The sequence below is a fragment of the Komagataella phaffii genome, chromosome 2, assembly GCF_000027005.1.
Source record: "Komagataella phaffii GS115 chromosome 2, complete sequence".
Classification (NCBI taxonomy): domain Eukaryota; kingdom Fungi; phylum Ascomycota; class Pichiomycetes; order Pichiales; family Pichiaceae; genus Komagataella; species Komagataella phaffii.
The window spans coordinates 2,335,439-2,351,514 of record NC_012964.1 but is presented as its reverse complement, the minus strand read 5'-3'; the positions used below and the strand labels follow the sequence as shown (position 1 = coordinate 2,351,514).

The window sequence follows — 16,076 nt, the reverse complement described above, 5'->3', positions numbered from 1 at the left end:
CTAATTTTTCGCTTTTCTGACTCTTCACTATCAAATTAATAAGGCTTCATATACGTTCCAGAATGTTCGATTTGCCGAAGAAACATCAAAACATCAATGCTTTCCCATTCCAGGGCCAAAGATAAACACTGAGTCACAATTCAATAACTTCCCAGCTTATCATGATTACGTTTTTTCAGGTCATTTCTTCTTACTAATCTAGTTAGTCAAACTCCTAAACACCCATATTGTACACCTTTATCGGGACGTTTAGCGACTTTACCCCATAACTATGGAGATCAACATTGATGACTATTCCATACAGTCGTCCAAGCAAACATGTACTGAAGGTAGGCACTAAGACAAGGTTCTTGAAATCTTGTTGATAATTAAAATCAATCTCAATTACAATTTTTTTGCTCCACTTAATCTTGGACCTATTTTTCTCTCCGCTTTGAGAACTAAAGCTGTTAGCTCGACTTTCAAAGTATGTTTCCGCAGGAGGGAAATAACTGGTGGATTTCTCGTAAAGAGGACTGGTTGGGGTACTCTTAGGAGACGGTTTGTCTTCTTCCAATATCTCTATCGGGCGCCATTTTTCTTGTACTTGAGATTTGATTTTCAGAACCTTGATGTTGTTAGTATGATATCTCAGGTCAACCATAGCTTTGATGTCTCTAAGAGTCTGTTTTGGCATGTTAGCATGGACGAATTTTTTAGGGAGCTTATCCAAACGCTTTTGGAATGTAAGAAAATCTTTCTTGTGTTCAGCCAGCTCATCCTCTTTGGTGAAGTTAAAATTCGCAAAGGTAACTGGCACTGGCTCGATCGACCTATAGGTTATAGTTTCAAGTAGAATATCTTTGATCTCGACATCCTGTTGAGGAGGTTTAATCATCTTGGATGCATTCATTGTATGGCAATTCATGGGTGGGACATATTCCAATTCCAGTTCTATTACCTGTAAGTTTAGCCCAGTCTTCTTACTCTGTTCCACCGAAGGAGTACAGAATCTTGGTCTAATGTACGTTAGTCCTGTACTAGGAATTTTGGCTCGCATTCGCATAAAACCGTTTTGAGACCGTTTATTTGAAATAGGGATGCTGATCACTGATTGTTTCTTTAGTTCGAATGCCTCTTCTTCGTAAACCTTTCTACTTTGAAACTGCTTGGCATCGGGCAACTTTTTCCTTTCGGAGCAGTCCAAATTCTCGACATCATATTGCAAGCTGATGTTATTCTGATAACTATACGGGTTAAGCTTTTTTTCTGAATTTTTTTCGTTAAAGTACATCCTGGAAAAGTTATAATCCACATCATTGGGTTCGATACCAAAGTAAATAAGTTGGTAGTGTTGCTCTAACTTGCAAATGTTGGAATCAATAGACTTTTTCAACATTCTAAACTGGACATCAGTAGAAAGCTCATAATTCGCAGGGTTGTCGTACGCATTAACCGGAATAAACCTTAGATGGTGTTCACTTTCAGCCAAAATATTTCTGTTGAACTCTCCGTCCTGCACTTCATAGTCTTCTTTTTTACTCAAGGCTCTCGCCTTGATTGCATAGGAAACGGACTCATTAGCATAACTAAGATCTCTAGTTAGAATAGGGGAACCTGGTTCATATAAAACTCCATAGCCAGAATTGCCGTTTATAGCAATTTTTTCGGCTCTCCCATCCATGCTGCTCCTGTCCAGCCCAAAAGTGGGTGGTAACATAAAATGAGCATCATGCTGGTGCGTGCAAACGTGATCCAATAACACAGAAGGAAACTTGAAAGTGAATGATTTTTTGTACGTCACGTTGGGCCGGAAAACTTTGTCCACTGGAAGTCCAATGTAGAATCCATCACTGGGATCGATCTTCAAAGTGTTGGACTCAGGCGAGTTACACGTATGGAACGATGCGTTGAGGTCAAACATGTTGAGAAATGTATGAGAGTAATACTTGAGATTAGACGAGCCTGATCCTGTAAGAACTTTAGCGTATCCTTCCAGGGAAACTGTGAACATGTCAAACTTGATGGGTTTGGAACTAGTATTCCTGGCAGTGACGATACCAGCGACAATGTCCCCAGTGGTAAATTCTTTCAGCATTGGCTCTAGCAGAGTTGACCTCTTTCCGTCTCCATGTTTTGTGGTAAGCTTGATTGTGACGTTCAATGGCGCATGCACTTTAGCCAAGCTGTTCAAATTATTCAGTATGGAGTCCTGGTTGGAGTTCTGAAAACGAGTCAATGAGGTTGCGGTTCCCTGAGTTACCAAAGAAGGGCGAACAGGAGGATTTTCGGAAAAACGATTTTGGTTGCCATCCGTTGAGGAGGAGTCGTCAGGAAGATCATGGCTTGGGGAATCAGTGGCTTGAAAAGTTCTATTCAGCAAGCTATTATGCATTTCAAACGATGGTAAATCGTCAATCAAGTGATCGAAGGAAGGAAACTGTTGGACAGTTTTGGACTCCTTGGAGCTGGTGCCCTCTTCGGAAAACTCGGGATGTCCACCTTGTGGACTCTTGGGACTCCAATCCTTCGATTCAGATTTTTTTTGCTTTTTCTCAGGTGGGCTGGCATTGAAGGTATTCTTTGATTTTTTTGAGACTTTGGAAAACGAAGAGGTAAACATAAGTTTGAAAGATGCAAATGAAGAGGGCTTGCAGAGCCCAAGGAACTATGGGCAGGAATGGTCCAGAAGAGATTAGATTTGTGTGTCAGTTGTGAAGGGGAAAAATCTATATGTAAGCTAGCATTCGAGAAGTATGCTTTCAGAATGCTGTGTGGATGTTGACTAGTTTGAATAATTGTTATTTAAAACTGAGCTCACACTACAGTAATATCTCAATGCAGTTCATAGTATTTGAGGTATTATGAAGCACAATTTGCTGGTTCCTTCCATATTCACTGGATAGTAAATTTTACGCTGGACAGGAATTTTGGAAGGAGTTCGAAAAGGAGAGATAATTGAAACTTGGGCAGGGACGCCAGTTGCCTGTTTTGTCCTACTTCGAAAAAAACTAACAATACATTTTCTAACGGAGAATCTATTTATGGAGCCATTGGGATCCTTGCTCGGGAAATATAAACAATCTGGGGAAAAGTACTTGATGGTAAACCCTCCGGGGTTCGGGCTATCATTAAACAAAAAAACCGGGTAGGTTCAATAACTTGCCACAAGTTCATCGTTCCCTCATGTTAAGTTCATCACCAAAGAAGAATGCTACCCACTGTCTCTTGAAATTCAGCATTGCCTAGAAACTTCGATCCTTCGAAACTTCATCCTAATCAGGAAGAATAGCCCTTTCCCACTGTCTCTAGTCTAATTTGTCATCTACTGTCCGATGCGTAGATTTCGCACACCCCCACTCGAGAACCTTCACCCCACCCATTTGGTTTTTTTTTTTTTTTTTTGTATTTCATCATCGGTAGTGCATGAAACTCATAATCTTTTTTGGGCTAAAACACACCATCATCGTATAGACCTGCACCGACAATCCTCCGATTACAGCTTGAGCTAGCCTTGTGAATGGATGACCAATTATTGACTCATTCCGTACTTTTTCCACTCGAAAGGTGCCAATTAGAGGGCACACTGCCGGGCCTTCACTCCAAACCATCTAACCGTACCTGTATCTAATTCGCTCTCATCAAACCCCCTATGCCCCTGCCTGCTGAGATTAAGCAACAGACAGGAACCCCCGGTCTTTTCTGTCCAAGAAAAAAAGATTATGACATACTCCCCTTCTCTATCTCGCTCGCTCTCTCGATCGGTTGTGCCAATATCTTTCACCCGCACACGACCTTCGCAAATTGGGCGGTAAAAATTCCTTGGTATCGATATATAAAGATGTGAGTGGGTCCAGCAATTTTATCCTACCAATCTTCTGGCTTCCATACCTTCTTTTTTTTTATCACTCCTCTAAATCAAAAGACAGGATATTTATTCAATTCCTTCAGATATGGCCGAAGAAGACTACTCCCCGCTGTACCAGCTGAGACGTGACTCGTCTCTTCTGGGCACAATGAACAAGATTTTGGTTGCCAACAGAGGCGAAATTCCAATTCGTATCTTTAGAACAGCCCATGAGCTCTCAATGAACACGGTGGCCATCTATTCTCACGAGGATCGTTTGTCGATGCACAGATTGAAGGCTGACGAAGCTTATGTCATCGGTGAGCGTGGCCAATACTCTCCAGTCCAGGCTTATCTTGCAATTGACGAGATCATCAAGATTGCCGTGAAGCACAACGTTAACATGATTCACCCAGGTTACGGATTTTTGTCTGAAAATTCGGAGTTTGCTAGAAAAGTCGAGGAAAATGGTATCTTGTGGGTTGGACCGTCCGATACCGTCATCGACGCTGTTGGAGACAAAGTTTCGGCCAGAAACTTGGCCTACGCTGCCAATGTTCCAACCGTCCCTGGTACCCCGGGTCCAATTGAAGACGTTGCTCAGGCTACAGCTTTTGTTGAGGAATACGGTTACCCAGTTATCATCAAGGCCGCCTTTGGGGGTGGTGGAAGAGGTATGCGTGTGGTTCGTGAAGGAGATGACATAGAAGATGCTTTCCTTAGAGCTTCTAGTGAGGCTAAGACTGCGTTCGGTAACGGTACTGTTTTCATTGAACGTTTCTTGGACAAACCGAAGCACATTGAGGTCCAATTGTTGGCTGATAACTACGGTAATGTTATTCATTTGTTTGAGAGAGATTGTTCTGTTCAAAGAAGACACCAAAAGGTTGTCGAAATTGCCCCTGCAAAGACACTCCCAGTTGAGGTCCGCAATGCAATCTTGAATGACGCTGTCAAATTAGCCAAGACTGCCAATTATAGAAACGCTGGTACCGCTGAGTTTTTGGTGGACAGCCAGTACAGACACTACTTTATTGAGATTAACCCTCGTATTCAAGTTGAGCACACCATTACTGAGGAGATCACTGGTGTGGATATAGTAGCTGCCCAAATTCAAATTGCTGCTGGTGCTTCGTTAGAACAACTAGGCTTATTGCAAGAAAAAATCACCACACGTGGGTTTGCTATTCAATGTCGTATCACCACTGAAGATCCTACGAAGAATTTCCAACCAGACACGGGAAAGATCGAAGTTTATAGATCTTCTGGTGGTAACGGTGTCAGACTTGACGGTGGTAACGGGTTTGCTGGTGCCGTCATCTCTCCCCATTATGATTCGATGTTGGTCAAGTGTTCCACTTCTGGCTCTAACTACGAGATTGCTCGTCGTAAGATGATCAGAGCTTTAGTTGAATTCAGAATTAGAGGTGTTAAGACCAACATTCCTTTCTTGTTGGCTTTACTGACTCACCCTGTTTTCATGACCTCCGAATGTTGGACTACATTTATTGATGATACCCCAGAATTGTTCAAAATGTTGACTTCTCAGAACAGAGCTCAGAAGCTGCTGGCTTACTTAGGTGATCTGGCTGTTAATGGTTCCTCAATCAAGGGACAATTGGGTCTGCCAAAACTACATAAGGAAGCTGATATCCCCGCAATCACTGACATAAATGGAGATGTCATTGATGTTTCTATTCCTCCTCCTGATGGATGGAGACAGTTTTTGTTGGAGAAAGGTCCTGAACAATTTGCTCAACAAGTACGTGCCTTCCCTGGTTGTATGATTATGGACACTACCTGGAGAGATGCTCACCAGTCTTTGCTCGCAACTCGTGTTAGAACTATTGACTTACTAAATATTGCTCCAGCTACTTCTTACGCCCTGCATCACGCTTTTGCACTGGAATGTTGGGGAGGTGCCACTTTTGATGTTTCCATGCGTTTCTTGCACGAGGACCCATGGCAAAGATTGCGCAAACTCCGTAAAGCTGTACCAAACATCCCATTCTCCATGTTATTGAGAGGTGCTAACGGTGTTGCCTACTCTTCTCTCCCAGATAACGCTATTGATCACTTTGTTAAGCAGGCCAAAGACACTGGTGTTGATGTCTTCCGTGTATTTGATGCTCTTAACGATATCGAGCAATTGAAGGTCGGAGTTGACGCTGTCAAGAAAGCTGGAGGTGTTGTTGAAGCCACCATGTGTTACTCCGGAGACATGTTGAAACCAGGTAAAAAGTATAACTTGGAATACTACATCAACCTGGCCACTGAGATTGTTGAGATGGGTACCCACATATTAGCTGTAAAAGACATGGCTGGTACGTTGAAACCTACTGCTGCCAAACAGTTAATCTCTGCTTTGAGGAGAAAGTTCCCCTCGTTGCCAATCCACGTTCATACCCATGACTCTGCCGGTACTGGTGTTGCCTCCATGGTGGCCTGTGCTAGAGCTGGTGCTGATGTTGTGGACTGTGCTGTTAACTCCATGTCTGGTATGACTTCTCAACCTTCAATGTCTGCTTTCATTGCGTCTTTAGATGGAGAAATTGAGACTGGTATCCCTGAAGCTAATGCTAGAGAGATTGATGCTTACTGGGCCGAGATGAGACTTTTGTACTCATGTTTCGAGGCTGATCTTAAGGGTCCTGACCCTGAAGTCTACCAGCATGAAATCCCAGGTGGTCAATTGACTAACTTACTCTTCCAAGCTCAGCAAGTTGGTCTGGGAGAAAAATGGGTTGAAACTAAGAAGGCATATGAGGCAGCTAACAGGTTACTCGGTGACATTGTAAAGGTTACGCCAACCTCTAAGGTCGTTGGTGACTTGGCTCAATTCATGGTATCTAATAAATTGTCATCCGAAGATGTCGAAAGATTGGCATCTGAGTTAGATTTCCCAGATTCTGTTCTTGACTTTTTTGAAGGCTTAATGGGTACTCCATATGGAGGTTTCCCTGAACCATTGAGAACAAATGTCATCTCAGGTAAAAGAAGAAAGCTAACTAGCAGACCTGGTTTGACTTTGGAGCCATACAACATTCCTGCCATTAGAGAGGATCTTGAGGCTCGTTTCAGTAAGGTTACTGAGAATGACGTTGCCTCTTACAACATGTACCCAAAGGTTTACGAAGCCTACAAGAAGCAACAAGAATTATATGGTGATCTGTCTGTGCTTCCAACCAGACATTTCTTATCTCCTCCTAAAATTGATGAAGAGATACATGTTACCATTGAGCAAGGAAAAACTCTAATCATTAAGTGTATGGCTGTTGGTGAGCTATCTCAATCATCTGGTACCAGAGAAGTCTACTTTGAGTTGAACGGTGAGATGAGAAAGGTCACAGTTGAGGACAAGAATGCCGCTGTTGAAACTATCACTAGACCTAAGGCTGATGCTCACAACCCTAACGAGATTGGTGCTCCAATGGCTGGTGTCGTTGTCGAGGTTAGAGTGCACGAAAATGGCGAAGTCAAGAAGGGTGATCCAATTGCAGTTCTATCTGCTATGAAGATGGAGATGGTTATCTCCTCCCCTGTTGCTGGTCGTATTGGACAGATCGCAGTCAAGGAGAACGACTCTGTTGATGCAAGCGACCTGATCGCCAAAATCGTCAAGGCTGAGTAAACCTTTGACTGTATGTTTTATTATTCTTATTATATTATACTATAATATATTATTACGATTATACCATTACTGTTTCCTAATTGTGGACCGTCTTCCGTAAAGTCTTCTTTGGAGCATTTCCTGTCTTTCTCTTTTCTTTGCCTGTGCCTGTTGTTCTTGTTTCAACTCCTGATCCTTTTCCCTTCCCAATCTTTCCTGTATTTCTTTTTGCTTCCTTTGAAGTTCTGTCAATTCCATAAGCTTGGAATTCCAGGTATCAATGTCTCTTGATGATCCCTGCCACGAGTCATCCTCCAGTAGTTCAAAGGTATGTTTATTCTGTGATAGGATCTTCGCCCATGTTTCGATTAGTTTATTGGACTGTTCAGAAGATGTGATTATTCGCTCAATGTTTGCGTTGGTGACTATTATCGATTCCAATACGGAATCCAATGTGTCGTTGATTTTGTTTAGCTGGGAGAGTTCTTTCTCAAGTGCAATATTCCTGTCTGCCTCCGACTGTTTTGGGTAGTCCGCCGCTTCCAAATTATCGTTATGCTCTGAAAGCAATTCCTGCGTTGATCGTAGGGCATCGTTCAGAGCATGTCCTTCTCCCAGTGGCTCCGTCATTTGATTTGGAGTTTGATGCGTGTTAGTGTAAACTACGAATTAATTGACACGCGAAAACCTAAAAAGCTGATAATCAGATTCTCTAGGCGGGAAAGAAATACTGGCATTCAAGTTAGTTTCCACAACCCAGTCTGGTATAGATAATTACCGTATACGGTTAAATATATTATGCTATGCTACAAATGATAATTTCAAGCCTGTTCCGAGGTTGGGGATTCATTCATGGGAGACTGGGATCGAGAATGTCTTATCCCAGGGGAAAGGTCCACATTACCATGCAATTCTTTTGGTTCATTGGGTGCTTTGACAGTAGCCAACCCTTTGCTGCCATTTTCACTCAATACTTGAGATTCGTTTATATTTTCTTTCCGCTTGTCGTCTGTTTCCTCGTTTTTGTTTTCATTATCTTTTGTTTTCTGTTTTCCCTCTCCATTCACTACCTGTGGAATATCCTTCCACCTATCAACCATGTCGTTCATCAGCGTAGAGGTTATATCCATACCTTTAATTTGTTTTCGAAACTCCTCATTCTTTAGTAAAGTCAATATGTGTAAACAATTCGGATATCTATCGAATTAGCACCTATGATCTTGCAGAAAGTAAAAAAAAATAAAAACTTACACTAAATACTTTGCATTCTCTGGTTCCCTCCAATATTCCAAGTATTCCAAATAATTCAGAAATACCTCGTCTTCAAGATAACGATTTAAGGCCAAATAGTTTAGGTACTGTAAGTTGGATAATGATTGAACAAACTAAATGTTGAAGGTTAATATTTCGTCAAAACATTCTAAAGTCAAAATCAGCACCCATTAGATATACAACATACCTCCAGCTCGACCTCCCATCGAGTAGGCAAGTCTTTGGATTCTATTTCTGCCATTATTCCTTCGTCTGGTAGCTCAGTAGCTGTCAGGAATGAGATTATCAGCGCATGTAGCGTAGCACTCAGGTGGTGTAAAGGTTCACTACTTTATCCTTAAACTTGTCAGATTAGACCTAGCAAATTAGTGCCCCATTAGAAAGATGGACAATACTGCCACTTATGAGCAGCATTTGGGGATAATTAACTCGTTAGCCAAGAGGCTTAGCAGCATTTCCCGTTTGGCTCTTCGAGAGTTGGTGATACTTTTGTTGCCACTAGTTGTGCTGATGTTGGGGCAATTGATCTATCTGTTTTCGCCTTCCGAGGAAGTGAATAACTATTTCACTGATAAGCGGAATTTGGTTAATATGGTTTTTGTCAAAAACGGATGGGGCTGGAATCTTATCATATTCACTATTTTCTGCGTTGCAAAGTTACGAAAAGGTGTCAAGATAAAGCCTGTAACTATAGTAAGACTCGCACTCATAACCGGATGGTGGTGGGTTTTCACCCAATGGTGCTTTGGTCTGCCAATTATGGATAGATTATTTGTATTTACGGGTGGAAAATGTTCCAATATACCCACCATCCAAGCAGAAAGGTATATTCAAAGGTTTCCTGCATTTAGAGAGTTTTTTAGTAAGAAAGATTCCGAACCGCTGGTTCAAGAGGCCATCATAAGTTCAAGCACGTGCAGATCTATAAAAGGTGAATGGACTGGAGGACATGATCCTTCAGGTCATGTTTTTCTGCTTTCTATCTCGTGGATATTTTTAATGATTGAACTTACTCACTCACTGGCTCACGAGGTAAATATTGTGCAACATCACACGAATGTGTTCAAGAGGCTACTTCTTACCATCCGCAAGAGACAGTTTACCCAAGCTCTACAGGTGCTAGGAGATTATCCTGAGATTTTAGTTCTATGTCTATGTTTTCTATGGACATGGATGTTGTTAATGACTGGTATCTATTTTCATTCCATGAGTGAAAAATTGTTCGGACTGTTTTGGAGTTATTTGGGTATTATGACAGTTTATATTGCTCCCAGATTTATGAAAAAAGAGAGCTAGTCCTGGTGCACTCTCCAAGCAGTGCTTGGCAAACTTTGAAGGTGGTTCGCCGTTCGCTTGATCCAACCAAAATAAAGAAGGAACCCAATAGCAATACACAGTACGTTTGTGGCAAAGTATCCGTCTGTAATTATTTGACATTTTCCTCCTACTGATTGACAAAGTTCTTTCGTGTGAGCATTAGCGCAGGTATTTCCTAGTTGTGATAATGTAGGTTCCTTTACGGTTGCTGGCAGGATACACTTAGCTTTAGTGAATTTGTCGATCAAAGTGAAAACAATTATCTTGGGCCATTGACCTCCCAGGTTGGCCAGTGTATTTAGAGTTGTCATATAGGTTCCTCCAATTGTTGGATCCGCAATTTGTGTATGAAATGCACAGATTGAAACAAATTGGACAGTGCTCATGAATGAACCCAATAGATGCTGTGAAATTACTGCAAAAAAGTAGGGGGTTGTGACTCCTCCGGAAGGGAATGACCATACCAGTAGCTGACCCAGCATGGCGGCAATCAATCGGCCAATGTATCCATACCTCCACGGTTTCAAAGGTTCTTCTCCAGCAGACCATCTTGCGGTGTAATATCCAAAGACTAACTCAAACGGGAAATCAATAAGAACTGCTATTGCCAGATCTTCTTTGGTGAAACCTTTCTCTAATAGTTTTAAATTTGTCGCCCCATCATTCACTTGAAACCCAATTTTAGAAATGAGATGTAACACTACAAACAGTTTAACGTTTGGCAATTGTAGTACTCTGATCATCTTTTTGTAAACACTGACTAAAGACTCAAACGTTGAGCTGGGTTCCAGATCCCTGAATGGTGAAGTCATACTAGTTCCTGGTGCAGCATTTAGGTCATACATTTCTATAGCTTCTTCTTCGTCGTGTTTCTTACTGACGTGCCTTAAATGAGCAGGCTGTTCTGGAACTTTGAACCATAAAAACACAGTAACTGAAAGAAATATCCATCCAAAGAAATATAAGTAGCCACTCAGTGTTATTGGGCCCACATCTGAGGGAACTTTTCTAAAATACTTATTAGCAAAATCTGGAGAATTGAACGCTAAAAATATGGTGAATGACATGAAATAGCCTGTGTTCAATCCTATAGTCTGGGCTGTAGAAGCATACGAAAGTGCCGATGGAGAAAGAATTGTCAACGCCCAGCCGTCTACTGCAATGTCCTGAGTGGCACATAGCAAAATCAGAATGAAAAACACAATAGTCAGCCTGTATAAATTAGCTTCAAGATCAAGAAACAACGCATCTACCTGAGTTGAAAGAAAAAGAAGCATTAATCCACTGACAGCTTGCACTGGAATAATCCATGATCTTCTGCGTCCGATATTTTTAAAATATAACGAGTCAACAATAGGAGACCATAGCAACTTTAGAGAGTAAGGGTACGATGCTAATGAGAATACTCCAACTTGAGAGAATGATAAATTGCTCCCCTTAAGGAGAAACGGGATTGTTCCAAATGCCAACCCTATTGGCACACCTTGGATCAAGTATAGCATTACTAGTAATGCAAACTGTGGCCTGTCTATCACAGGTAAGTTCCCGCTGGTTTCTGTGTCTTCGATCTGGCGGAAGTCTAGCTCATTTACAATTTCGTCTTCATAAGCAGAGAAGGTTCCCTCCTTATACTGGCAACTTGGCGAAGGTGTGGAACCTATTTTGGGTAAGGCGACACTTCCGTCCTCGTGTCTATGACTAGAAGAAACGTCTAGGGACATTTGTTTCTCACTTGTCATTATGGAGTATCAATTGAGTTCAGTCCGAATTAGTTTTCCCCCTGATAGGTGCACCAAACAGACACGGTGTATCAAAATTATACGTGGATACTAAAAATGCTCGAAATTCTGATATAATAGAAGATCTTACTTAACTCTCTTGCCTTCCACTGCAAGGAATTGAAATGAACACCCAATGAATACTATAAAAGAGAGTAAGGGCTTAACAGCATCAGTTAATGTTAGATCTTCTGATTCTGCTGCTACTTTTCCTCCGGTTATAGCTAAGTTATTTGAACCGAAGCCTCCTTTCAAGTTTTTGGAGCCTGTGGATTATCCAATAGAACAAAGAAGAACCAAGATAGTAAAGGGAGTTGGAGGATTACTTGATTTGGTAAAAAAATATAACGAAGAAGTCCCATATACAGTTACAGAGGGTAATCAACAACGGCAGCAGAGATTGAAGCAAGAAAAGAGAAAACTGGAAGCAGAAAAATTGCAGCGAGACCTGGCCGCCTGGAACCCTGAGAAGGACCTCAACATGATTGGCGATGCTTCGAGGACTATATTTGTTGCAAGATTAGATTACAACTCCACTGAGGTGGATTTGCAGAACAGTTTGGGTGTTTTTGGAGAAATCGACAGAATTCGTGTTGTGCGAGACGTAAACACAGACAAATCAAAAGGATATGGGTTTGTGGTATTCAAGCAGCCAGACGATGCCAGAACTGCATATCGTAACTCTTCATCATTGAAAATCAACAACCGACCTGTTCTAGTAGATATTGAACGAGGTAGAACTGTGAAAAATTGGAAACCTCGGCGTCTTGGAGGTGGTTTAGGTGGTCGTCATTACACAAAACGTCAAATAGAAAAACTTACCAGACAGGCTCCAAGATATGATAGATATCCTCCCCCAGAGAGATACTCCACAAGTTCAAATCGTGGGGCATATAGAGGAGGGGCAGGCTCCGGAGGCTTTCGAAGCCATGGTGGTGGAGGCAGAGAGGGACAAGGTAATTTCAGATCTTCTGATCAACGAGATAACCGTAGAGGAGGATGGAATGGTCAAAGAAGATACTAGTAAGATGCTGTAGAGATGAAGCTATCTTCATTGACATCCAACATCCATCGCGGTTAGTATTTTTTTTTCTTTTTTGCCCTTTTTTCCTTCGTATCACTTTCTTAAAGCAAAACCACTATGGCCTCCAATAAAGAGGACTATCCAGTTCCGGAACAAGATGAGTTAGAAAATGATTTTAGAATAACGCTGGTGGTTCAGTCCAAAGAAATACCAGATGGTGAGCTTCACGAACGATTTCTTTCGAATATCTCCACGTTTACTGGAATGAACCAGTTTTTCGACATTTTTGATGAAAAAGTGGCTTATCCTAATGAAGGACAGTTGAAATATGAAGTAGGAAGTGACGGCTTGGTCGTGATGCTAGTGACCAATAGGGATATCAGAGACCAATGTTTAGACTTTATTGACAAATACATTGAGGACATAGAGCCCAAAGAATCGGCCAGAGGGGACGATGAGCAAGCTGAGACTAGTAGTAATGATAGTGAGAATGACAGTGACCACACAGAGAGAGTATCGTCTAAGAAGAGTAGAAAATAAAGCATACATACATAATACACTTGCACTTTACACATTTGTAAGCCCTCCCCTCGATCAGAGATTGATCCGGATCTCTGTGATTATATAAGCTGTATCCGTTTTTCTACGCATTGTCTTCTCGGTTATATAATCAGCACTTTCTCCGCCCCTTTACGACAAAAGTAACGAGACCATGGAAGATTGGAGAAGAATAGATATTGACGCATACGACCCGGACTTCACTCTGAGACCAGAAGAACTGCAACCTGCGGTTCCTGAAGTTCCCACAGAAGTTGTTGAACAAAAAGTGCAGCAGGCACGTACGTTGGTGTCTCAGGGAAAAGCGATTGATGCCCTCAAGTTTCTACTTCAAGATCCGCCATACGGAGCCGACTCTGTAGCCAAGGACATATATCTCCTGCAAGTGATTGAGACTCTCTCGTCAGTGAAACAGTCAGATATATCGTCTACGATTGGCGAACTGGATGCGGACCAACAGGACGTGCTCGTCAAGTATCTCTACAAGGGAATGGGCTCCGGGGAGGGCAGAAAGCAGTCAGGAATTTTGTTAAACTGGTTTGACAAAACCATTGAGGTTGCAGGAGAAGGATCCATTGTACGGTATCTAAGTGACAAGAGGTTTGTCTAAGTATGCAATGCTACGATATGTGGAATTGTTTTTTGTAGGTAGTTAGGAGCAGCCCTGGAGGGGAGGCAATTTTTTTAGTGAACGAGAGATCTTCCTACTAGAACTCACTTCCTTGGACCCACCCAATACGGCATACTTATCTAATCGCGAATTGTAACCAACATCTGACCTCCCTACCATTTCTAGCTCAAGTGCCGATCCCTTCAACTACTCTAGTATCAAACCCTGCCCCTAACTTTCGAACATGACTTCAATGTCACTGTCAGAGGAGGATAATAGTCCCTTTGACACCGAAAGCAGATTTGTCAATTTGCCCATAAATGAAACCGAAAGCGGCAACTCCTTGAACAAACAAAGCAACCAAACTAGTCTTCCCCACGATAAGACACTCAACGATAATGCAACCCTGAATCTTCACACTACTAAATCAAGAATCCAATCGTATTTGGACAAGTATCCACATTTACATGCAGAAATATTCAAGACGGAGAAAACCTATGAAACACATGCAGGGAGATCTTTTGTGCTATATTCAATCAGACTGGAGGACAACTTAGTTGTGAAACGACGATACAGTGAATTTCAACTCCTCAGGAATATGCTAGTCAAATCTCTTCCCACTAAGATTATACCGCCTGTTCCCAAGAAACAGTCTTTAAAATCTAACCTGGCCACAAGCTCCATTGCTTCGGTCATAAGTGGAACATATCAATCCTTACCCACCCATTCAGCAATCAATGACACAACCGACTCCAGCAACTCAGGCGGGACTGAAATGATCTCATTAAACTTTGGATCAAATTCGAAAAACTTTATTGAACAGCGAAGAAGACTGCTGGAAGTGTTTCTCAATCGCTGTCTAGAGAATGACGAAATACGACATTGCCCTATTTTTGTTTCCTTTTTGGATCCCAATTCAAGTTTCCATGATTATCTCAATAGTATAGATGGTTTGCAGTCGTGCTCTATCTATAGACTATCTCCAAGAGACCCAATGGCGTCACTTCATGATGATATGTACTTGACACTACCTGTACCCCACAATTTACTTAACATAAACATTAATAACGCCGGCAACTTTGAACCTACGTCGCTAGATGTTTATGAGAATGAAGACGAGCGTGAGCAAATGAAACTTTTCCTTCAATATCGTGCACATTTCAGCCAATATGAAATCATACTCAATAATATTATCAGATTAAACCGAAGAATTTTGCAAGCCTCCAACGAAAACTCTTTGGATTCCAAGGAATTAGGAATCCAGTTCAATTCACTATCCCTACTGCAAGACAATGTATTTCTGGAACACATAGGAAGAGTGTTCGATAGCAACTTTTTCAACCTTAGTGTTCTCACTAGCATACTAAACTTGCAATTCTTAGACAAGATGATTGAGCTGAAGAATTTTATCAAAGTAATAAAACAATTGATGGATTTCAATCGCAATAAATTTAGTCAACTCAAATATATCACAGACAAACTAGAATCCAAAAGAGCCAGCTTGAACTCTCTTTTACAACAGGACAAAGATCATTCTACGCTGGAAGCGTCCGTGGCAAATTTTGCTGCCACTACCAACAATGAAGTTGATGGAAGTAAAATGCATTTGGATCAAGAAGCTCAGCCATCTGATGATCCAAAAACGACCCATCATGGTACGAGTGACTCCCCTACGGAGGCAGATTTGGCCGCATCAATAAACAAGTCTTTGAGGGAATCTCGGTCATGGAAAATTCCTGGATTGAAAAAACTGAATAAAGTTTTAGTGTCTCTGACGGACCATAATATTGAGGAGACTCGTCATAAAGAGATCCATGACTGCAAATTGAGAATTATGCAATTGGAAATACAACAACGCCTTATCAAAGACGATAACAGATACATCAATATTCAAGTTATCAAAGAATTGGAATCTTTCCATATCTGGTTTAAAAAGGAGATTCTGCAATTGATCAACCACTTCAATAGACAGATACAGGACTTCCTTTCTAAGAACTACGAAACATGGCAGGAAATAGCCAAAACCAGAGAAACCAATTGATGACTATCAGTTGTTTATTATATACAAGGCAATAGTTTTG

The 16,076-nt window shown here is 41.5% G+C and overlaps 9 protein-coding genes across 9 annotated transcripts; 6 read left to right on the top strand and 3 right to left on the bottom strand.

Annotated features, from left to right (window-relative positions):
* Positions 1 to 214: 214 nt before the first annotated feature.
* Positions 215 to 2,602, bottom strand: PAS_chr2-2_0023 (Component of the Rsp5p E3-ubiquitin ligase complex; the record flags this gene model as incomplete). The annotated part of the gene is made up of 1 exon (XM_002492149.1): positions 215 to 2,602. The coding sequence occupies one exon, from the start codon at positions 2,600 to 2,602 to the stop codon at positions 215 to 217; it is 2,388 nt and encodes a 795-aa protein (XP_002492194.1).
* Positions 2,603 to 3,932: 1,330 nt separating this feature from the next.
* PAS_chr2-2_0024 (Pyruvate carboxylase isoform, cytoplasmic enzyme that converts pyruvate to oxaloacetate) lies at positions 3,933 to 7,457 on the top strand (the record flags this gene model as incomplete). The annotated part of the gene is made up of 1 exon (XM_002492148.1): positions 3,933 to 7,457. The coding sequence occupies one exon, from the start codon at positions 3,933 to 3,935 to the stop codon at positions 7,455 to 7,457; it is 3,525 nt and encodes a 1,174-aa protein (XP_002492193.1).
* A 66-nt stretch (positions 7,458 to 7,523) lies between these two features.
* On the bottom strand, positions 7,524 to 8,066 carry PAS_chr2-2_0025 (Hypothetical protein; the record flags this gene model as incomplete). The annotated part of the gene is made up of 1 exon (XM_002492147.1): positions 7,524 to 8,066. The coding sequence occupies one exon, from the start codon at positions 8,064 to 8,066 to the stop codon at positions 7,524 to 7,526; it is 543 nt and encodes a 180-aa protein (XP_002492192.1).
* A 1,026-nt stretch (positions 8,067 to 9,092) lies between these two features.
* PAS_chr2-2_0027 (Hypothetical protein) lies at positions 9,093 to 10,004 on the top strand (the record flags this gene model as incomplete). Its single annotated transcript, XM_002492146.1, has 1 exon — positions 9,093 to 10,004. One exon carries the CDS (start codon positions 9,093 to 9,095, stop codon positions 10,002 to 10,004), a length of 912 nt encoding a protein of 303 aa, XP_002492191.1.
* On the bottom strand, positions 10,001 to 11,764 carry PAS_chr2-2_0028 (Putative protein, acetyl coenzyme A transporter; the record flags this gene model as incomplete). Its single annotated transcript, XM_002492145.1, has 1 exon — positions 10,001 to 11,764. The coding sequence occupies one exon, from the start codon at positions 11,762 to 11,764 to the stop codon at positions 10,001 to 10,003; it is 1,764 nt and encodes a 587-aa protein (XP_002492190.1).
* A 175-nt stretch (positions 11,765 to 11,939) lies between these two features.
* PAS_chr2-2_0449 (uncharacterized protein) lies at positions 11,940 to 12,827 on the top strand (the record flags this gene model as incomplete). Its single annotated transcript, XM_002492144.1, has 1 exon — positions 11,940 to 12,827. One exon carries the CDS (start codon positions 11,940 to 11,942, stop codon positions 12,825 to 12,827), a length of 888 nt encoding a protein of 295 aa, XP_002492189.1.
* A 117-nt stretch (positions 12,828 to 12,944) lies between these two features.
* PAS_chr2-2_0450 (uncharacterized protein) lies at positions 12,945 to 13,367 on the top strand (the record flags this gene model as incomplete). Its single annotated transcript, XM_002492143.1, has 1 exon — positions 12,945 to 13,367. One exon carries the CDS (start codon positions 12,945 to 12,947, stop codon positions 13,365 to 13,367), a length of 423 nt encoding a protein of 140 aa, XP_002492188.1.
* A 172-nt stretch (positions 13,368 to 13,539) lies between these two features.
* On the top strand, positions 13,540 to 13,995 carry PAS_chr2-2_0029 (Subunit of the ARP2/3 complex; the record flags this gene model as incomplete). Its single annotated transcript, XM_002492142.1, has 1 exon — positions 13,540 to 13,995. The coding sequence occupies one exon, from the start codon at positions 13,540 to 13,542 to the stop codon at positions 13,993 to 13,995; it is 456 nt and encodes a 151-aa protein (XP_002492187.1).
* A 244-nt stretch (positions 13,996 to 14,239) lies between these two features.
* Positions 14,240 to 16,036, top strand: PAS_chr2-2_0030 (Sorting nexin family member; the record flags this gene model as incomplete). Its single annotated transcript, XM_002492141.1, has 1 exon — positions 14,240 to 16,036. The coding sequence occupies one exon, from the start codon at positions 14,240 to 14,242 to the stop codon at positions 16,034 to 16,036; it is 1,797 nt and encodes a 598-aa protein (XP_002492186.1).
* Positions 16,037 to 16,076: the final 40 nt, after the last annotated feature.